This window comes from Galeopterus variegatus, unplaced genomic scaffold, assembly GCF_000696425.1.
Source record: "Galeopterus variegatus unplaced genomic scaffold, G_variegatus-3.0.2 Scaffold3414, whole genome shotgun sequence".
Taxonomy (NCBI): domain Eukaryota; kingdom Metazoa; phylum Chordata; class Mammalia; order Dermoptera; family Cynocephalidae; genus Galeopterus; species Galeopterus variegatus.
The window spans coordinates 64826-87703 of NW_007729525.1; the positions used below are offsets into that span (position 1 = coordinate 64826).

A 22878-nucleotide genomic window follows, 5' to 3' on the forward strand; every position below is an offset into this window, starting at 1 on the left:
CCTCCTCTTATATCGACCTCTTCTCTGTCTCTGCCTCCTCATGTAGTTCAAAATGACTAGGGTCAGATAGTGGAGGGTGAAATAATTAAATAGACATTGCCTGGGTGGGGGCTTCTGTGCCACTTGGACCAAAGACCCACCCTCTGCCCAAGGAGGCCCTGTGCCCCGTGACTGCTTGGGGGTCTTGCTGCAGGACCTCTCGGACCTGAGTGTGGGAGTGTGTGTGTGGCCTGAGGAAGCTGAACGGTGGCAGTGGGCCTGCTGGGGTGGCCTACCCTTGGGGTCTGGGCCCTGGGGGGTCCCTTGCTGAGCCTGTGCTGGACTGGCTGGTGTGGGGCTCCTCTGCAGTGGTCTGGGTAACTCTGTGTCCACATGTGAGCTGTTTCCAGGTGATGAGAGAAATCGTGCCCATTTAGAATATGTGGCCTTAACCTGCCGAGCAGGACTTGGTAGTTTCCTCCAAGGAACACTAAGCTCCCCGGTGTTGCAGTCTGCAGAGTTCTCCTGGAGGCAGTGGCTGCTGCCTTGTTTCACCTTCCTGGTCAGGCCAGCATAGCCCTGAAAGAGAATCCAAGAAGGTGGCCTGTCACATCTTGGCCTCTACTTGGTGCTTTACGCTCATGTCCTCGTTGCCGGCTAGGGATGTACTTTAATTTTGAGGATTAGCAAAGTGAATAAGTGCCTTCCATCCCTCACCCCAAAATGCCCCACTAATCCACGACCATGCTTTCCAAAAGAGAAGACATTCTCATGTCATCAGGTGATCTACCTCCTGGGGACCTGAGAGTCATGTGCCTGAAGAGATGCAGGCAGGAAGGGCCCTAGAGATCATCTAGAAAGGGATGGAGGCAGAATCCATTCTCCCTTCTCATTCCCAGTCGGATGGGAGTCTCTAGAACCGCAGGCAGGAAGGGCCCTAGAGATCATCTAGAAAGGGATGGAGGCAGAATCCATTCTCCCTTCTCATTCCCAGTCGGATGGGAGTCTCTAGAACCGCAGGCAGGAAGGGCCCTAGAGATCATCTAGAAAGGGATGGAGGCAGAATCCATTCTCCCTTCTCATTCCCAGTCGGATGGGAGTCTCTAGAACCGCAGGCAGGAAGGGCCCTAGAGATCATCTAGAAAGGGATGGAGGCAGAATCCATTCTCCCTTCTCATTCCCAGTCGGATGGGAGTCTCTAGAACCGCAGGCAGGAAGGGCCCTAGAGATCATCTAGAAAGGGATGGAGGCAGAATCCATTCTCCCTTCTCATTCCCAGTCGGATGGGAGTCTCTAGAACCGGGTTGAGGTTCTGGAGCTGTGGAATTGGCTGCACCGAGCTCCCCATGGGGTGTGACAACAAGTGTTAGGCCTGGCTTCTCCCTCCTCAGGAACCAAAGATGCACTGAAAATTGGGTTTTGCCACTTAGAAAGGGATTTGAAAGCAATGAGAGTGGGTCCCTGCAACACGGCCACCCAGGAAACATGGAAGAGGCACTGTGGTCCAGATGCTTGACATTGGCTTTGCCACTGAACTTGCTGTGACCTCACTAAACCTCTGTAAGCCCTAATTCCTCACCTCTAAAACAAAACAACAGACTTGTGAGCATTAAACAGGATGATGCAGTTAAAATGTTTAGCCCATGGATTGGTACATGGTAAAGACTTAATAACTGTTATCATCATTCCATAATTTGGAAATTCAGGGTCACATATTTACCTGGTGTCACAAAACTAGGTGGTGGTGACACCAATTTTGGATGCTGCCTTTTGGCTTTGAGCTAGTGCTCTGCGTACAGTCTGAAGCTGGCCAAGGCAAACGATGGCTGACGGGTGGGGGCTGTGATGTGCCCAGCAGGCTCCTGCCTGCAGCGTTCCTCTGCCTCATGCCCATGCTCCCATGACAACGTAAAGCAAAACCTGCGTTATGCAGCGTGGAATGTGTGGTGGGGCCTGCTAGGTGCAAAGCATCGAGAACAAGAACACATCCTAGATGAGGAGCACCTCAGGTGCAAGAGTCCGCAGCTGGGATGGGAAGGTGTGAGGGAAGCATTTCCTGAGAAGCCCAGGGCAGGCCCTGTTACTAACAGTCAGACAAAGATCCTCCACTCTGTGCAGAATGAAGACGGTGGTCCTGACTCAGAAAGTCCCTGCTGGCCAACCTTAGTTAACTCCAAGGCATCAAGATGCCCTCTTGGTCATGGTTAACTTCACGGGAGAGGAAGAGCAGTGAGGGAATCGGGGTACAAAGAGAAAGGGTTGGGCTGAAGACAGAAAAGACTAGGAACCCAGATGGGAAGTTGGGCTTTTTGGGGGTATAAATCTCATACTTCATCAACTGATGACAAAACAAGACAATAAAAAAATACTACATAGGCTCAGCAGTCAATGCGACCAGCAAGTGCCTCCCATCACCAACCTTCTGGGGTTGCAGGGTGTCCTCAGAGTGGCCTGAGTCCTGGACAACAAGGCCATGTGCTGGGTGGACTGTGCCATGGCTCCATCTCCTGGCAGAGGGAAAGCGCTGTTAACAGTCCAGCTCCTCCAGGGCCTGACACGGTGGTCAGCTGGGCCTACACCAAGCCAGCAGGAGCCTTCTCACCCCTGCAGCTTCCTGGGAGGCTGCTGAGCTGCGCCCCACCTCCAGACACAGGCTGCCCCACAACAGCCCAGCAGCACATTTCTCTGCCCCATTGTTGTCAGCAAGTTCTTGTTTGAAAGTGGAGTCTTACTTTCGAAAGCACCTGCCCCATCAGAGCCACCCTAGATCTTTAGCCTAAGGCAGTCTCGCCAGAAACTCACTGACACGCAGAGGAAAGCTGGAGCGGAAGAGAAACCTATAAAGTCTGAGGTCTTGGCTTCTCTAGGCTAAACGCTCCCAGACCCGTTGGCTATTCTGGCCACACTTCACTTTGTCATCCCTGCCCTTACAGGAAATTCTTCCCTGAGGTCAGTACAGTCTGAGACACTCACAATCGAGCACTACAAAGGGCACCCTCGCGGGCACTGGGCACAGAGGCTATGGTGATGGCGGCGGCTCAGCTTTCCCACACGTTGGTGTGTGCTGCTCAGGCTTCTCCCACTTGGCTGACTGCTAGAAGTGGATCATCAGTCCCCCCATTCTAGGGGTCAATGTGGGCCCTGGACGAGGGCTGGATTAGAGGAGAATGTGGCACCTTTTCCTAGGAAGGCCTTGACTGAAGGGAGGGTCTGGCTCCTCCGTTTGGGATGAGGGCTGTCTGCTGAAACACACTCCTCCTCCTCCCAGCTCCAGCTCTTGGGAGTCCTTTTCCAGATACTTCAGCCAGCGGTTCCCTGAGGGCTGGGATTTTTCCTACAGGATTGGGAAAGAAGTTGATTTTCAGAGTTGGAAAGCAGGCGCTTGCACTGAAAATCCCCAGCCTGACTTTCATGTCTGAGGGTCTCAGGACCCACGTCTACCTCATCACCAGGAAAAGCATTTGGCTGGGAGGTGATGACACCAATGGGGATGGTGCACACAGGCCTTGGGATAGCAGAAGGGCACAACTGGTCAAGACCCTGACAAATGTCTATGCTCTCTGACCCAGGGACTCCAAACAAAGAGAAAAGGCACAGAGATGCCAGTCACAGTGTTAGACATAATAGCAAATATTGTTTATAATAGCAAAAGTGTGGAAAGAGCCTAAAGCCCCATAATAAGGGAACCAACATTGGTACATCCACTATATTCTGTAGTATTTTTAAAAATGAAAATCACTGGGCCGAGCCCGTGGTGCACTCAGGAGAGTGCGGCGCTGGGAGCACAGCAGCGCTCCCGCCGCGGGTTCGGATCCTATATGGGGATGACCCGTGCGCTCACAGCGCTCACTGGCTGAGCGTGGTGCGGCTGGTCTCAAAAAGGACAAAAAAAGAAAAAAAAAAAAAGAAAATCATCAAAACCCACATAGTAACATACAGAATGATATAAATGAAAAGTATATCTGTTATAATAAGAAGGATGTAGATTAAGCGTGTAAATGAACTCAATTAGGAGCACAGACACAAAGATGCCAGAGCGCTGTGTCAGGGCACCGTGCGCAACAGCATCTCCCTGTTTATAATGAAAATATGAAGACCAAGTGGTGAGAGGATGCTGCCAGCACAGTCCCATGAGCAGAGGCGGGTGCTGCTCTGCAGCTGGACAGTTGTTCCCCTCCCTCTGGCCCTGGTGGGACACAGTACCCCATGGAGCCATGGTACCTTGGATGTACCAGTGGCACTGCCTATTCAGTCACTAAAGCTCTTACACACATCGAGCAACTACTAGGAGCTCGGGATAGAATAACTAGATGTGATTCCTGGTATTTGACACCAGCACCCTTTCCCTATCAGGCATTCCCAGAGTGCTGCGGGAACCAAGCGGAAGCAGCACAAGGAGGTGAAGTTTGAGCTAAGTCCAGAAGGAGTTCTCCAAGCAGACAGAAGTAGTCCTTTTTACAGAGTATTGTAATGATTTCATTTTTTTGTTCCTTGTAGCTTTATGCCAAGTGCTATCATGTGGCGGCATTAATAAGCATTTGCTGAACAGATGACTAATGAATATGTAAATGGAACACCATCCATGGCCCAGATGGCGGGGTTGGGACAGACACTCCTGGCTTACCTGCAGTATCCCATTCTCAGCCTGTGCAGGACCTGTGTTTTCTCCTTCACTGGCACTCGCAGGTTCTTCCAGAGACCTCAGGGAAAGATCATACATATGTCCTTTATAAAATGACCAGGAATATGAAGGACAAGGAAGATAAAACAGCAGGACGCAAGGACTTGACAATGGGTATCCAAGACTGATTTGGGGTGATCTTAGGGACTATCTCTGTTGTCTTGATGTGATTCAGTCACTTCCAGCAGCTGAGAAGGCCTAAGCAGAGGAACTATTTGTTTCCTGTGGCTGAGGCTGCTAAAACCCTCTAATTAATAGGAAACATGACACAGGGAAGAGGGGGCAGACTCTTAACCTAGAGAGATGGGACTCTGCATCCTGTCTTTGCTAGTGACTAGCTTTGTGTGACATTGGGTACATCACTGCAGCCGTTTCTTTATTCGCAAACAGGGATAATACTGCACAGGTGACTGTGAAGATAAATGAGGCTGTATGCGGGCATGTCCTGCTCAGGGCCTGGAGCACACTGAGTAATGTCGGCTGAACTCTTGCAGCACAGAGTCCCTCCCATCAGCAATGGGGATGTCCCCATTAGATAGGGTCATACAAGAGTCTTACCTCTTAACCATCATGAGAGAGAAGGAATTTTACTGAGCTTGATCTATCATAGTAACTCTATCCAGCCTCCCAGGGACAGCAGGGCTCTTCCTCACATGAAACAGTGAGGAGCTGGAGTCTCTGCAGTCTCGAGTTGGGCTGGATGGCCAGTGAACACATTTACTGTGAGGACCAGAGGTCAGAGCCAAAGCCACGTCCATCCATGTCAGATGGGGCTATTGCATCACATGGTCAAATGAGAACTCTCTCTAGTGAGCCCCAAATTCTAGCTGATGTGGGCGCCTCCACCTCAGCATCTTCGTCTGTAACATGAAGTCAGTAGTCCTCACAGGGCTATTATGAAGATGAAATGAGATCCTGCATGTGAAAACCCTACCCTGCCACGTGCTCAATACTCCAAAGTTCAGGTGAACGGTGTCTTACCAGCTATTGGCCAGAACTCAACTCCATCAACTAAAGGACATCTTGGCACTCCAAAGACAAGTCTGTCTTCCTGTTTCTAATGCTACCACTGAGAGGCTGGATGTCTGTTGTTCCTTTGTAGGTGATCTCTCTTCTCTCCAGCTGCTTTTCAGCTCTTCTCTTTGTCTTCTGGGTTCTGCGATTTCACTATGTTGTTGGTCTAAGCACAGATTTTTTTTTTTTTTTTTTTACTTTTAAAATTAACTTATGGAGGTATAGTGAATACATACTAAAACACACTCATTTAAGTGTACACCTAAATGAGTTTTAATAAATTATACCTTTGTAACTACCACCCCAATCAAGATATAGAAAATTTTCATCACCCCAAAAAGGTCCCCTATGTGCCTTTGCAGGCAATTTCCTCCTTTCCCTACTGATCCATACAGCATGTACTTTTTGTGTATGGCTTCTTTTACTTAGCAATGTTTTTCAGACTTCCCCATGTTGTCTTTGTTGCTGAGTAATATTCCGTTGTATGAATATACCACAATTTGTTTATCCATTTGCCAGCTGATGTATGTCTAGCCTTTCACCAAGATCACACTATCTTGAGTACTGTAGCATTATAGTAAATCTTGAAATCAGGTTGTTTTAAGTCTTCCAACTTTGTTCTTCATCAAAATTGTTCTGGCAATTCTAGGTCCTTTGCATTTCTATATAAATTTTAGTATCAGCTTGTCAATTTCTTAAAAAACCGAAATTTTGCTTTGGATTAGGTTGACTCTATAGATCAATTTTTTTTTGTTCTGGACAGCTAGCCTGTATGGGGATCTGAACTTGTGAACTTAGGGTTATAAGGCTGTGCTCTAACCAACTGAGCTAACTGGCCAGCCCTATAGATCAATTTAGAATGAATGACATCTTAACAATATTGAGTTTTCCAATCCATACACATGAAATCTCTTAATTTAAATATTTAATTTCTCTCTCTTTTTTTTTTTTTCTTTTTTGTCTTTTTTCGTGACCGGTAATGGGATCGCAACCCTTGGTGTCGTGCCCGTACCGCAACCGGCAACGGGATCGCAACCCTCGGTGTCGCGCCCGCACCGCGCTCAACCAGTGAGCGGACCGGTCTCTATATGGGATCCGAACCCTCGGCGGGAGCGCCGCACTCTACCGAGTGCGCCACCGGGCCGGCCCAATATTTAATTTCTCTAAGCAATGTTTTGTAGTTTTTACTGAACAAATCTTACACATTTTTTGTTATATTTATCCCTAAGTATTTCATTTTTTGATGCTATTATAAATGGTATTTTGCCTTACCAGCCAGCTGCAAAAACAAACAAAAAAATGGTATTTGATTTTTAAAATCATTTTTCCAATTGTTCACTGCATTTATATAGAAATACAATTTAATTTTGTATGTTGACCTTGTATCCTAGTGATCTTGCTAAATTTAGTTCTAGTAGAATTTTTATAGATTCTTTAGGATCTCCTCCAAACACAATCATGCTGTTTGCAAATAAATCGATGGTTTTATCCAGTTTGGGATTTGCTGTTTTCTGAATTTAAGAATGTTAAGTCTTTGATTCAGGAATGTGCTCTGTTCTCTTCAAATATATTGCCTTTGCCCCATTCTCTTTATTCTCTCTTGCTGGGACTCTTCTCTGTATTCTCTATGTCTCTCAACTTTCCCTCATATATTCCACTTTTTAATCTTTTTGTGCTGCTCTGTGAATAATTTCTTCAGATTTATCTTCCATTTCACTATTTCTCTCTTCAGCTGCATTTAATCTGTTTAACTTGTCTACTGAATTTTTAATTTCAGTGATTATACTTTTAATTTCTACAAACTCTTTGGCTCTTTTTCAAATATACTTGGCTGTTTTTTCAAGTTCCTCATATTATCAACCACCTCTTTTATTAAAATATATTAAATATGCAATATTTTAAGTTCTGAGGTCTTTGTGGATATAACTTTTCTGGCTGTTGTTTCTGCTGTCTTTTGCTCATGATGACATGTTTCCTTGAGTGTTTAATACTTTTTAACTTTGAGTATATGCTACTTGGAACTTTATTTGTGGGAATTCTTTGAGGCCTAGGTTGAAGATGAGTTGCTCCAGAGAGGAGCTGCACTTACCTCTGCTTCCTGGGACAACTGAAAAATAAATTCTCAACTTGAGACTTTTCACAGTGTGTATAAAAGGCTAAAAAACCATGTGACAGCTTCCTTGTCCTTCCAAAATCTTGGAAAGACATGTCTCTCTTTTCAGCCAGTGCCAAGGTCAACACAGGCAAGCTCCCTGTTGCAGAGTGGACATATTTCAGTTCATTTGTACACTGAGGGCACATCTTTTGGGATCTCAGCTTTATATGGTCTCCTACTGAGCTCCCCACACTGACCAGGCCCGAGGTTTTGTGTTTTGTCTCTTGCACCCCTCCCAGGTGTCTAAATGAAGGCTCCACTGCTCCAGGCTTCAATCACCTCAGCAGCTCAGCTGCTTCCTCTCTGGACTTTGGCTTTTACTTCATTTTTTACCTCTGAGGGTTACTTACCTTCTTGTCATCCCATCAGTGCATTTAAAATCTTATAGCCAGGGGCTGGCCCGTGGCTCACTCGGGAGTGTGTGGTGCTGATAACACCAAGGCCACGGGTTGGGATCCCATATAGGGATGGCCGGTTTGCTCGCTGGCTGAGTGTGGTGTTGACAACACCAAGTCAAGGGTTAAGATTCCCTTACCGGTCATCTTTAAAAAAAAAAAAAAAAAAAATCTTATAGCCAGCATTTTAAATTATTATTATTTTTTTATTATTATTTTTTTTCCTTTTTGTCTTTTTTCGTGACCGGTAACGGGATCACAACCCTCGGTGTTGCGCCCGCACCGCGACCAGCAACGGGATCGCAACCCTCAGTGTCACGCCTGCACCGTGCTCAACCAGTGAGCGGACCGGTCTCTATATGGGATCCGAACTCTCGGTGGGAGCGCCGCACTCTACCGAGTGCGCCACCGGGCTGGCCCTTAAATTATTTTCAGTGGGAGAACTTCTCAGGGTATTTAATCTGCCATATAGTAAGACATAGAAATCTACAGGATTTCTCCATTGTATACTTCCACTATCCAGTCAAGATAAAAACAGAGTGAGATAACGGTGCTCCTCTCCCAAGCAACTGTACCTGAGTGACATCTCTGAAATCTGTCCTTGCAGCAGATTTAACTTTTGGACATGGTGTCTACAGTCAGCACCAGAGCCCTCACCGTAAGCCTGAGAAACAAAAAAAATTTATATTAAGTTTAAAAAATATTGGCAGAATGCTGAGAAACATATCTATTTGAGATGTACCCAGGCAGGACAAAGCTGTACTTTGCAAGGGCCAAAGATGCCTGAAGCAGCATGCAGGAATACTAATGTCTGATCACTACTTGTAGAGTGATTCACAACTAACAGGCTCTCGAACTAATAGTCTGGGTATATCTGGCTGTCCCACTAGGACCCTAAACTCTACCTATCAAAGCCAAAGTCAACCTAAAGCCTTACAAAAAATGGTTAATGAACATGAATAAAAGAATCATGAGAGAAGTAACACAAATTGCAAATAAATATATGAAATGATACTCTTGCTGATAATCAAAGCGATACAAAATAAAATTAGATTCCTTTTTCCCACTTAGCTGTTATTCATTCATTTAATAATTATTTATTCGAGCACCTATTTTTTTTTATTTTTAAAAAGATGACCGGTAAGGGGATCTTAACCCTTGGCTTGGTGTTGTCAGCACCACGTCGAGCACCTATTATGTGCCAGATCTTGGTAGGCACAGACAATACAATACAGTACAATACAGCAGTGGACAAAACTCACTGTCACTGTGGAGCTCACATTCTAGTGAGAGGAGATAGACAATAATCAAATAAGTAAGACATATGACTAGCAGATGGTGACAAGAACTCCTGAGAAAAATAAGGAAACGAAAGCAGGGTGGGGTTGAGTTGGAGAGAGAGTATACAATTTTACATAGGGTGTTCAAAGTGGTCAAGGAATGGGTCACTGAGAAGGTGACACTTGAGCACAGATAGGAAGATATAAGGGGACAAGCCATGTAACTCTCTGGGGAAGCAGCACTGTAATAGCAATGTGTGCAAAGATACCTAGCCTGGCATTTTGGAGGAACAGTGAGGGGCCGGCATGGCTGGGGCTGAGTGGCCTAAGGGGAAGATGGCAGGAAATGAAATTTGAGAGTGTAGGATTTACCACAGGCAGAATCAGCTTCATGGGTGTTGCCATCTTGAAATTCTTAAAAATGTGGTCTTTGAACTTGTGTTAAGTGAAGTCCAATGGGACAATGGAGCATGTCTGTGAGCAGAAGACATACGCACACTATGCATGCCCACTGTTCCTCGCCACCCCATTTGCAGAGTGCATTCTCGATGCCCCACAGCAGAGTTCCCTGGACTCACGATGCATGGGAGCTCCGCGAGACTCCGAGTGTCCCGCGGGGTGTGATGTCTACACCTGAGTGCAGAGGTGCTGAAAGCCTGAGAGGCCAGGCTTCCCATTTGAACTAGAACTTGTTTTAAATGTAGAAAGGTAGCAATGGCCTTCTAAAAGACATAAACCACCAAGGAACCCTATCATACCTCTTCTTACTCACGTTGCTTCCCTGTATTAGTCAGCCACCATGCTGAAAATGATGACACAGAAGGAAAGGGAAAGACAGGGCAACTCATAGTTCCTTTTCCTTTCCGTCCTTTCTTACTCTTCAGTTAGCTTAAGGTCGACAGGGTGGGGAAAATGTGCATATCAAGAAGCAAAGTAATAACAGATGAGTTAATTTTGTGCAGCATTTCCTCAAAGTTATTCTTGACTCTTTTTCTTTTTTTGGTTTCATTTTGTTTTTTTGGTGGCTGGCCAGTACAGGGAACCGAACTCCTTTTTCTTTTACACTTTTCATCCAATCCACCAGCAAATTTTGTCAGCTCTACCTTCAAAATAGATCTAGAATATAACCACTTCTTACTCCAGTGGTAAGAATGAACTATGTAGGGCCGAGCCCATGGCGCACTCAGGAGAGTGCGGTGCTGGGAGTACAGCAGTGCTCCCGCCAAGGGTTCGGATCCTATATAGGGATGACCGGTGCGCTCACTGGCTGAGGGCGGTGCGGCCAGTCTCAAAAAGGACAAAAAAACAACAAAAAAAGAATGAAATATGTAAGTATACGTGAGCTGTGAAATACAAATTGTCTAATTATGACGATTCTACATAGGTGCTAAATGCTCTTATATTTGCATTTTTAAAACTGGCATTGCACAATATAAAAATGAACAGTAAAATCATTGTAATAATTTAAAATGTGAGCATTACTTAGGAACACATTAAATAGTACATAAAAAACATGAAAAGTCAAAAGAGACCACGAAAGGAAAAAGCTTTATATTTTAAAACATTTAACAGTACTTTTCCTTGCTTTTTTATTTTTTGGTTTTTTATTATTTATTTTAAAATTTTTATTGAATCATAATTGATTATACATATTTTGGGGGTTCAACGTTGACATATGTTGACCAAATCAATATTACTAGCATATATATTGTTACAAATCAAACTTACTCTTTATGCCCCTTGTCTAATCTCTCCCCCTCTCCCTCTCCCTCCCTCCTCTAATTACCCTAAATTTCTTCCCTCCCTCTGAAAGAGTAATGGTTACTCTGTTGATTTACTGCCTAGATGATTTGTTCAATACTGATAGGTGTGTTCAGTTCCCCAATATTATCATAGAGTAGATGCTTCTTCTGTCACCCAAATCAATATTACTAGCATATATATTGTTACAAATCAAACTTACTCTTTATGCCCCTTGTCTAATCTCTCCCCCTCTCCCTCTCCCTCCCTCCTCTAATTACCCTAAATTTCTTCCCTCCCTCTGAAAGAGTAATGGTTACTCTGTTGATTTACTGCCTAGATGATTTGTTCAATACTGATAGGTGTGTTCAGTTCCCCAATATTATCATAGAGTAGATGCTTCTTCTGTCACTCTGGAATGAGCTTTGTGGAGAGAGACATTTGCTTCTTTTCATTGGTCTCTGCTGGTGACTCTCCTTGTGTCAATGTATTCCAGTGGCTGGCAGACCATCTGCATGGTGGTTGTGGCATCTAGCCACTTTTGCAGCAGCTGTGGTTATTTTGGTGGCTGTGGTGGGCCACCCACATGGAGGTGATGTTTCTGGCATGCTCCTTACCTAGTTGGTGGTGGCAATGGTGATGTGCCTGGTTGTAAGAGGGGGTCTGGTTTCTGACTCCATGCTTCAGGATCCTGGGCAGCCCCCATGGCACTGGTGGTGTTCCTGGTTGTCACCCCTTTCTGGCTTGGTAGCCCTGGGAACTTTTGGTCCTTCTAGGTGTTATAGGTGTTCTTTGGTGAAATGAGACCTTTACTAGTTAATATCAAACTTTGTCTCTGGTTGTGGGTACTCTTTTTTCTTTCAGTTCTGTGTTGGATTATTTGCTGTTCCCACCACTTAAACTCTGCACTGGAACTAATTTCTTGCTCTTTGCTTACTTTTTTAAAAAAATTCATTTTATTTATTGAATCAAAATCAATTATGCATATATATATATTTTTTGTCTTTTCCATGACCGGCAATGGGATCGCAACCCTTGGTGTGGTGTCGCCCACACCGCACTCAGCCAGTGAGCGCACCAGCCATTCCTATATAGGATCCGAACCTGCGGCGGGAGCGTCGCTGTGCTCCCAGTGCCGCACTCTCCCGAGTGTGCCATGGGCTCGGCCCCAATTATACATATTTTTGGAGTTGAACATAGAGATATGTTGATCAAGTCAATATTACTAGTGTATATATTGTTACAAATCATAATTATTCTTTATGCCCCTTGTCTAATCTCTCCCCTTCCCCCATTCCCTCCCCCTCCCCCCTCTAGTTACCCTAGATTTCTTCTCTCCTTCTGAAAGAATCATGCTTACTCTGTTGATTTGTTGCCTAGATGATCCGTCCAATGCTGAGAGATGTGTTCAGGTCCCCCAATATTATCATAGAGCAGATGCTTCTTCTGTCACTCTGAAATGGGCTTTGTGGAAAGAGACGTCCTCTTCTTTTCTTTGTCTCTGCTGGTGACTCTCCCTGTGTGAATGCACTCCAGTGGTTGGCGGATCATCTGCATGGTGGTTGTGGCGTCTAGCCACTTCCACGGCAGCCATGGTTACTGTGGTGGCTGTGGTGGGCCACCCACATGGAGGTGATGTTTTTGGTATGCTCCTTGGCATTGGTGGTATGCTTAGTTGTGGGATGTGTCTGGTTCCCATCTCCACGTCTCCAGTCCCTGGGCAAGCCCTGAGGCACTGGTGCAGTGTGCCTGGTTGTGGGAGCGAAGTCCAGTCCCCTTCACCATGCCTTGGGTCCCCAGGCAGGCCCTGAGATGCTGGCGCAGTGTGCCTGGTTGTGGGAGAGAGGTCCGGTCCTCTTCCCCAAGCCTCAGGACTCCGGCCGGGCCTTGAGGCCCTGGCCTGGTGTGCCTGGTTGTGGGAGGAGGGTCTGGTCCCCAGATCCATGCCTTGGGTCACCGGGCAGGCCCCAAGATGCTGGTGGTGTGCCCGGACCGGAACTAATTTTTTGTCCTTTGCTTCTAACATGGGGGATTTCCTGTGGGAACCAGTACTTGAGTGTGTGGTTGTTTAAAATGCCACTTTGCTGCTGTTTCCCTAAGGAAGGTTTTTGTGTAGCTCAGGGTTTAATGGTTGATATTATAGGTACTTCCGGCTCTCCAGAGACCTGGTGGATCTGTGTTCTGTGGAATCTCTGATCTGGGCCTGAGTTCATCAAACTGTACCCCGTGCAATTCTGCATTCCTGACCAGTCTCCTTTGAGTGGTCCTGTGCTGATTGGGGTCAGCTTGGCTGTCCTTGCTGAGTCCCAGTGTTCTCCCGGTGTTCCCATCTCGCCCACCACCCATGCTCCAAACACTTCCCATGGGACGGGCCCTGCACTGGTCCCTTGTGATGACTCACTGGCCTCTGAATGGCTCCCTTTTTTCAGTTGTTCTCACTCCTTGCTCCAGCATGGGTCCATGGGAACCCTATTAGTGGTCTTGCTGTCCTGGGGGCCGCCAAGGCCCTCTTCTCTCCTGCTGCCTCCAAGTAACTCCATCTGAAGGGCACAGCTGCGGCTTCTGCCGGCTCCTGCTCCATGCGCTCATCAGCTCAAGCCTTAAAGCAGCCACAGCCCGAAATGCTCAGAGCAGCTTTTTCTTTCTCTCATGGTAGTTTCTCCCACCTTCATGAACTCTGTAGGTCTCTCCTCTGTCCTTCGCTTACTTCTAAAGTAGGAGGACCAGTACTTGAGCTCTGTGGTTGAGCTAAATTGCTGCTTTGCTGTTGATTCCCTGGGGAAGGCTTTTTGTGCATCTCACGTTTTAATGGTTGACTTTATAGGTACTTCCAGATTTTGTGAAATCCAATGCACCTGGGTTTTGTAGAAACACTGGTCTGGGCCTAAGTCTTTTCATCAAACTGTACCCTGTGCAATTCTATATTCCTGACCAGTCTCCTCTGAGTGGTCCTGTGGTGAGTTGGGGGCAGATCAGCTATCTATGCTGTGTCCCAGTGTTCTCCCGGTGGACCTGTCTCCCTGCCTGTGTTGCAAACACTTCCAATGGGATGGGCCATAGGCTGGTCTCTTGCAATGACTCTCTGGCCTCCGAGTGGCTCTTTTTCTTCAGTTATTGTGGCTCCTTGCTCCTATGTGGGTCCATGGGAGCCCTATTACTGGTCTTGCCAGCCTGGGGGCCAGCAAGGCCCTCTTCTCTCCTGCCGCCTCCAAGCAACTTCATCTGAAGGGCACAACTGTGGCTTTTGCCAGCTCCTGCCCTGTGCACTCAGCAGCTCCAGCCTGGAAGTGGCCGGGGCTTGAAATGGTCAGAGTGGTTTTTTCTTTCCTCAATGTGGCTTCTCTGGCCTTCATGTACTCTGTAGGTTTCTCCTCCTCTTCCCCTGAGCTCTAGTGGCCCCAGCTTGGCTGTCGTTGCTTTTTAGTAGTTGTAAATTAGTTGAATTGTGGGAGAGAGTGGTGCTGGGACTGTCTATTCTGCCATCTTGACTAGAAGTCTTCCTTGCTTTTTGAACAAGGGGCCCCACATTTTCATTTTACACTGGGCTACTTGCAAAACTTAGGTCGCTGGCCCTTTCTGCAGGATCACGGATTTTGCTCTAACCTGGAAGGTTCTGACTAGAGGAGTGACACGACCCAGTATATGTTTTAGCGGAATCCCTTCAGCTGCAGTGTTGAGAAGACACTGTACAGCAGACACGGGTAGGTCAGTTAGGAAGCTACTACAAACACTAAGGCAAGAAACAAGGTGGGCTCGCACCACTGGAGTAAGAAGTGGTCATATTCTGGATCTATTGTGAAGATGGAGCTGACAAAATTTGCTGATAGACTGGATGAAGAATGTAAAGAACAAGAGGAGTTCAGTTCCCTGTACCGGCCAGCCACCAAAAAAAAAAAAGAAAAAGAGGAGTCAAGAATGACTTTGAGGGCTGGCCGCTTGCTCAGTTAGCTAGAGTGTGGTGCTGATAACACCAAGGTCCAGGGGTTGATCTCTGCTATTGGCCAGGAGCCAAAAAAAAAAAAAAATGGCTTCAAGGGTTTTAACCCAAACAACTAGAATGAGAGACTTGGCATTTAAGAGACGAGGATGACTATGGGGAAGGCATGTTTGTGGGGTATGACCAGGGCTTCCGTGTTGGATATATCAAGTCTGAGATTCCTATCTGATATCCAGTAGAGAGCTGAGTGGGTGCAGCAGAAACAAGCTGAGGGGCAGGCCTGGATTGGAGGTATACGTTTGAGGGTTCTCAGGGAGTGAGCAGCTATAGGAGAGATTGAAAGACTGAATTCTAGAGAACTCCAATGTTTAGAAATTGGGGAGATGGCAGAAAACCAGCAAAGTGAATTGAAACAACAGCTAGGAAGACAGGAGGAAAACCAGCAGCAGGATGACCTGGAATTCTAAGTGAAGAAATTGTTTCATGGAGGCGGAAGGGACAGACTGTGATAAATGCTGCCACTAAGTCAAGTTAGGTGAGGACTAAGAGCTAACCATTGTTTTTAGTAACATGGAGATCACTGCCAACCTTGACCAGAGCGATTTTAGTGGACTGGTAGAACTGCAGTCCTGCTTGGAGCATGTTCAAGTGAGAATGGAGAGGGGCATGGCGAAGTTAAAAAAGAGTGATGACACAGGTCTGGCATAACTGGTCGGGGTGTGCTCTCCTGAATGGCAGAGACTTCTGGCTAAGTACAGAAATGCATTCTTCCCTATGAGGGCACAAAACTAGACCTCACTCTCCACTCTGCCTCACAGTCAGATGGGGCCATGAGGCTAGGCATTTCCAGTGAAATGTTAGCTACTTCTAGGCCTGGTCCTAAAAGCCTCCTGGGTAGCTCCACCATGCTCCTGCCTCTTTCAGTGGCTGGATGCAGCTGCAGACAAGCCTCAGGGAATAAAAGAACAGAGGGACCCAAGGACAGCACCGTGCTAACCTCAAGGTCCTCCCAGGACTGTTACAAGAGCAAGCGTGACAACTTCTATGGTGGTAAGCCCCTACAATTTTGGTGTGTGTGTTACTGTCAACCATAAGTCATACACCATCACACCTGCTTAGAGGCACAAGAGGAAGGCAAGGCCTTCTTCAAGGAGAATTTAGAAATGTGTATGACATCTAAAGTAAGCAGTGCTCACTATGTGGGGTATCTGCCTAAATGATGAGCTAGCCTGTCCTCCAAGACCTAATCCCAGTTGCCTGGACAGGAAGTAGACATCTGAGTCAACCTGGCCCAATCAGAGTGCTTCTCCCAGGAACTCATAACTGGAACTCAGCTACTCCAGCTGGCTTGGAATAGGAGTCTGTGGACTCTGAGCAGAGTATGTTACTGTGAACTGTCTGGGAGGAAAGAGGAAGAGAAGGAGAAGAGAAAAGGGAAGGGGGAGGAAGATGTAGGGAGAAACTGGATGAGGGGGAGGAGAAAGGGAGGAAAAGATAATGCCTGGCTTGTTGGCAGCTTTTCAGTTCTTGGGGTCAGTGATGAAGTTCTGCCCTTGGATTCCCTAGGACATCGCTTCACCTTGCCAGCACATTCTTTTGAAATTTTGCTAAAGGTATTCTGAAGTGTTTTTGTCTATTGTTTGCATCTCAAATACCTTGACCAAAAGATACCCTCTAAAGTAGCAGTTTAACTTCTAGGACTTTGTCCTAAGGAAATAGTAAACGGTCAAGTAAACAAAGAGGTATTTGTAAAAAGCCTCATTGCAGAGTTGTGCATAACAGTTCGCAGGAAAATTGACCTAAATGCTCACCAACGTGAGACTGGTTACTTACTGATTACTTATTGAGCACTTACTGTGTGCAGCACTATGCTGGGAGCTGAGGATACATCAGTAAATAAAATAGGTAAAGCCTCTGCTCTCATGGAACTTACAGTCTGAGATGGACAATACTGATGTGAACGCATTAATACATAATTCCCAGTCAAGATAATGAGAAGAGAGTAAAGAGCCCCAATAATGAGCACAAAGGCCCTAAGAAGGAGCAGATTTGGATTGTTTCAAGGTCACAGAGAAAGCCACGGTGGCTGCGGAGGACAAGAGTGAGGGATGAGGTGGTAGAGGCAGCATCAGGGCTGGGGCAGGTGATCGAGTGGTTCAGTAAAGCAAAAGATGCAGGACAGTTCGTGGTATGAAGAGTTTAGGTAGTTGGTTAGGGATCCAAACCAAGGTCAAGGGTTCAGATCCCTGCACTGGCTAGCTGCTCCCTCTCCCCACCCAAAAAAAGAAAAAAGAGTTTAGGTAGGTCAATATATGTGAACTTGAAAAGATGTACACAATGTCAGGTAAAAAAGCAGGCTAAATAAGAGCATTTACAATGTGTTCCGTGCAATCCACATGCTCCCTGACTGCCTCCACTTCCTGAGCCCACTCTCTCCCATACCCCTGCCTCCAGCAACAGCCCTGCCCACCCCCAGTTAGGTTTGATTCCCTCTTCTTTTCTTTTTTTTTTTTTTTAGGCCAAGAGAATCAGCTTGATTTTATAATATGAAATATCAGTTAGTCCTCTTGTTATCTTCTTAAAGGCCCCTGAACTTTCCTTTCATTGTGCTCAGTCTAGTTTTAAATTATGCACGTGTGTGAGTGTGTGTGTGCACGCGCATACATGTGTATTAGTTCCTATTCCCCTTCCACAGGGCACATCTGTGAGGACAAGAACTCTGACAGTCTTACTTTCCACTGTTCCCCTGTGCCTGGCACATAGAAGGTGCTCAATAAATACTTGCTGAAGCAAGAAACAAACGGCAGGACCTCTCCAGGCACTGCTTCATTCACTTCACTTCCTGCGGGAGCAGGTACCTCGAGCAGGAGCTCTCCTCGCATATCTGGGGAACTTTGTGTGAGAGAAAACGGTCCCCATTGTGGAATGCTGGGATGCCACAGGAACACCCTCTGCAGAGCTGGGCTCCACCTGCTTTCTGTTTCTCAGAACTCACCCGCAAAAAAGACTGCTTCTCTCCACAGGCTTTGCATGTCCATTTGAGACTCTTTTTCACCTACAATGAAATTTCAGAAATATAGCTCAGATAATTATTTAAAACAAACTGGAAGTGGATCGGAAATAATTTTTAGAAAATTAGTGGAGACCGGCTGGTTGTTCAGTTGGTTAGAGCACAGTGTTATAACACCAAGGTCAAGAGTTTGGATCCTTTAACTGGCCAGCTGCAAAAAAAAAATAAATAAAATAAATCAATGGAAAAGAGTAGAATCTAGAAACAAACCAACTTATATGTGTGAAAACTTAGCATATTATAAACATGGCATTTTAAGAGTGAGGAAAGAACAGACTATTTAATAAGTGGTTCTGGAGAAACTGGCTATCCATATGAAACAAAATCCAGTTAGATCTCTGCCACCCACGGTTCTCAAAAAAATTCTATGACATTTATTTTCTTCTTCTTTTTTTTCTGGACAGCTGGCTGGGATCTGAACCCCTCACCTTGGTGTTTGACTTAGATTCTTCATTAAAAAATGCCTTGAACCAACTCCAAAGCTGGAGATCATTACCAGCATCACCATGAAAATGAAGAACAAATCAAGGATTCCCACTCTTATTTACCATTTCTTCTGATGTACTAGCCAGTGGAATTAAAAAAGAGATAGTAAGAGGTATAAAAATTGGAAAAAGGGCTGGCCAGTTAGCTCTGTTGGGTAGAGCATGGTGCTGATAACATCAAGGTCGAGGGTTCAATCCCCATACCAGGTCAGCCACAACAACAACAAAAAAAACTGGAAAGGAGAAAAAAATCCCCTATCATTATTATAACTGATATGATTTTTACCTGAAAACCCAAAGAATAAAGTGAAAAACTACTAAAAAACTAAGGTAATCTAATATAGTGGCTAGGTCCAAAATAAATATCTTGAAAAATAAATATAGGGCCGGCCCGTGGCTCACTCAGGAGAGTGCGGTGCTGATAACACCAAGGCCCCGGGTTCGGATCCCACATAGGGATGGCCGGTTCGCTTACTGGCTGAGCGTGGTGCTGAAAACACCAAGTCAAGGGTTAAGATCCCCTTACCGGTCATCTTTAAAAAAAAAAAAAAAAAAAATTAATATAGATTTATTTATTTATTGGCAGCTGGCTGGTATGGGGATCTGAACCCCTGATGTTGGTGTTATCAGTGCCACTCTACCAAGTCAGCTAACTGGCCAGCACTAAGACAGCTTTTATATAAGCAAACATTTAGTTAGAAGAGATAATCGAAGAGTCCATTTATAACCAAAAAGGTGTTATCGAGAGACACCAAAGTTGCTTGAAGAAATGTAATGAGATATCATGCTTAATTAACATCACAAATGTCGGGGCCGGCCCGTGGCTCACTTGGGAGAGTGTGGTGCTGACAACACCCAGTCAAGGGTTAAGATCACCTTACCGGTGATCTTTTAAAAAAAACAAAAACAAAAAACCACTGTGTATTTTATATGGGTATATATGCAAGTAATAAATGCATTAAAAAAAATCTGGGGGCCGAGCCCGTGGCACACTCGGGAGAATGCGGCGCACTCGGGAGAATGCGGCGCTGGTAGCGCAGCAGCGCTTCCGCCGCGGGTTCGGATCCTATATAGGGATGACCGGTGCACTCACAGCGCTCACTGGCTGAGCGCGGTGCAGCCGGTCTCAAAAAAGGACCAAAAAAAAAAAAAAAAAATCTGGAAGAACACACAGTAACTGGTAACTGATTAATTCGGGGGAGCTGGTAAGAAACAGTATGGTATAACAGGATCTTTAACAGGCAAAAAATGTACAGGTCTGGCTCTGACATTTATTAGATGGAGAAACCACTTGATTTCTCTGGATTTCAGTATTCCCATCTCTGTAATATGGGAATGATACCTAATTCAGAGGTTGTTGAATTTAAGAGAGATGTGTGAAATTGTGCGGTAAACAGCAGACTTACAATTAAACAGTTAACTTCCTTTTTGGTTTCAAATCGTTTTTCATAGAATTGAAAACGATCACGACAGCATGCACTACATTATAAAGGTGTAATAATTAAAAAACAAATTATTTCCATTTACTCTAAACTCCTAGAACATAGTCCAGAAAAGGAAATAAGTAAAAATTTTCTGAGCCCCCAAAATAGCCCTTAAGTCTCAGCATTAAATGCGAGCTTACAGGTTGGCCGGTTAGCTCTTTTGGGAGAGGGTGGCACTGGTAACACCAAGGTTACGGGTTCGGATTCCCATACCGGCTAGCTGCCAAAATAAATAAATAAATAAAAATAATAATAAATGCAAGCTTACAGATGCATACTCAGCATCTTACTGACTTGTTAACATACACTTTAAAGAAGTTTGATGCTATCCTTTCCTAGGGCACAGTGGATTAGCAGAAAACTAGGAGGAGGGGGGAACTATCAGAAGTGGATACACTAACGGCGGTATTATGTGACATCAAGCAGGGAGACAAAGTACGATCCAGAAAAGATTAGGTTAAGTGACATTCCCTTATCTTGCGTGTTGAAACTCGGGGAAGCAAATACGTTTTATAAGTATCGCTTATCCTGTTTAAAATACTCGATACGTCCGTTGCTTATGCTTCGGCGAATAGGCGTCGGGCCCTCTCCACGCGGATAGAGACGGAGGGAGAGTCATGGAGACACCAAAGGGCGCCCAGGCGTTGACGGGGGATGCTTCGGTGGCACATCACTGTCGTCTTAGACTCACGAACTGTCATCTCCCTTGTACAGTATTTAACTTAAACTGAGAAAGAGCTAGGCTTTGCATAAAGAATGCTATCCTCAAACTGGGTTCCCCAACTACCTGCTGGAATTCACGAGCCCACCTCCGCAGAAACCATTACCTCTGATTTTTACAACCACCAAGCAAAAAACGAAAACAAAAAGCGCACAACGACATAGGGAAGCGACACCGATAAAGCCCAGTCCTCAGCACAGTCACCGTTACTTCTTTGGGCTCCAGGTACATCTTGCAGCCGCACGACACCGCGCCCACGGCCCCGCCACTTCCTGCCCGCCGTCCCCGCGCGGGAGGAGGAGGCCGGCGCCCGCCCCACCTGGTGCGCCTGGAATAGACGGCAGCTGCAGCACCGCAGGACCCGAGCCGGTTGAGGCGATGCCATCCCAAACTCCGTCCCCGCCTGGCGTGCGCCTGCGCCCCGCCCCGCTTCCGACACTCGGGCCCGTCCCGTGCCGGGCGCCTTCTTTGTGCGTCTGCGCCCCGCCCCGCTTTCGTATAACTTCGTATAATGTATGCTATACGAAGTTATTACGGTTCTATGCCTTGCCTTTTTGTTTTGTTAACGGTATCTTTTAAAGAGCAAGCTTTGTCAACAATGTGGCTAGCAATAGAAAAAAGAAAAAAAATATTTAAAGAACAAGCTTTAAATTTTATTAAAACCCAATTTATCCATATTTTCTTTATGCTTCGTGCTTTGTGTGTCCTAACAAATCTTTGCATATACCAACATCCTGAAGATTTTTTTCACCTATGTTTTCTTCTAGAATGTTTATGGTTTTAGTTTCAACAGTTAGGTCTATGATAAATTTAAACTTTGTGGACAGTGTGAGGTGAGGGCCAATGTTCATTTTTTTCCCCTGTGGATATCCATTTGATAAAAAGACTTTTCTTTCCCCATTGAATTCCCTTGGAAATCTTTGTTGAAAAAAATAGCTTGACTGTAGGTAGATATATTTTTGTGCTCCCTATTGGATTTAATTGACCCATATGTCTGTCCTTTGGCCAATAACACAATGTCTTGATTTACACTAAGTCTTGAAATTAAGTAAAGTCAGTCTTTACCCTAGGTCCCTTCTAGCCTCTGGCGCCTCTTAGCGGTCACTTAGGGCACCTTAAGACCGCGTAAGGACTCAGGCCCTCCCACTGCTGTGGTGTCCGGAATTGTCGTGAGTTTGCGTCAGCCAGGACACCGATTCGCTGCGACCCCGGCCAGTTCCCGTCTCTTTCTGAACCAGCGTTTCCTCCGGGGCTCGCTGGGAAGATTGAAGTTGCACGGGCCGGGCTTGCAGACGCCGCTTGGCCTGCCCCGTTCCTCCGCGTTTTCAAGTCGTAGAGCGGGAGATGGAGGGAACCTCCCTGTTTTGCATCCCCACACTTCGGGGCCCGTGGTTGGAATCTGCAAGACATCTGGACAGAGGTGGGCAGTTAAGTCTTTGAGCCGGAGGGCCGGAGAACCGGTAACCCCGGGGAAACGGAGGCAGCTCACCAGCCCCACGCTTCCTGGAGAGGAAGACGGAGACCGGAGGCAGCTGAAAACCAATCCCTCCTGCAGTCCCCCGAGAAAGCCCCACTCCGACCCCGCTCTGGAAGTCCTGCTCTGGGCAGGGAGGAGTATCGCGCCTCTTCTGTCTCAGCCGCACCCGGTGCCTGAGTCCAGCCGACCAGGACACTCACGCGTGCCCTTCTTATAGGAAGCTGGTAGAACGGTAAAGTGGGGAAAAAGTTATGGAAAGCAGCTGGCAATTACCGCTATCCTAAGGAAACAATCCTTATCACCCAGATTGTTTACGCACTAGTGTTCACCGAAGTACAACAGGAAAAAATGTAAATAAGTATTCTAAAGAACGGTTGGTTGCGATAAATCGACATGGACCATCGGGCAGGTCCATTACAAACAGTCTGATTTTGAAGTGAAAATGCTGTCACGGGTGTTG

The 22878-nt window shown here is 46.0% G+C and overlaps 1 protein-coding gene across 1 annotated transcript; it reads right to left on the minus strand.

The window, feature by feature from the left end:
* Positions 1 to 7: 7 nt before the first annotated feature.
* On the minus strand, positions 8 to 21326 carry LOC103600674 (UPF0544 protein C5orf45-like). The gene is given in 10 exon segments (XM_008584984.1): positions 8 to 56; positions 101 to 213; positions 216 to 296; positions 298 to 558; positions 2399 to 2486; positions 3156 to 3313; positions 4604 to 4679; positions 8800 to 8888; positions 18177 to 18236; positions 21261 to 21326. Coding segments are annotated over 10 exon segments (1041 nt in total).
* Positions 21327 to 22878: the final 1552 nt, after the last annotated feature.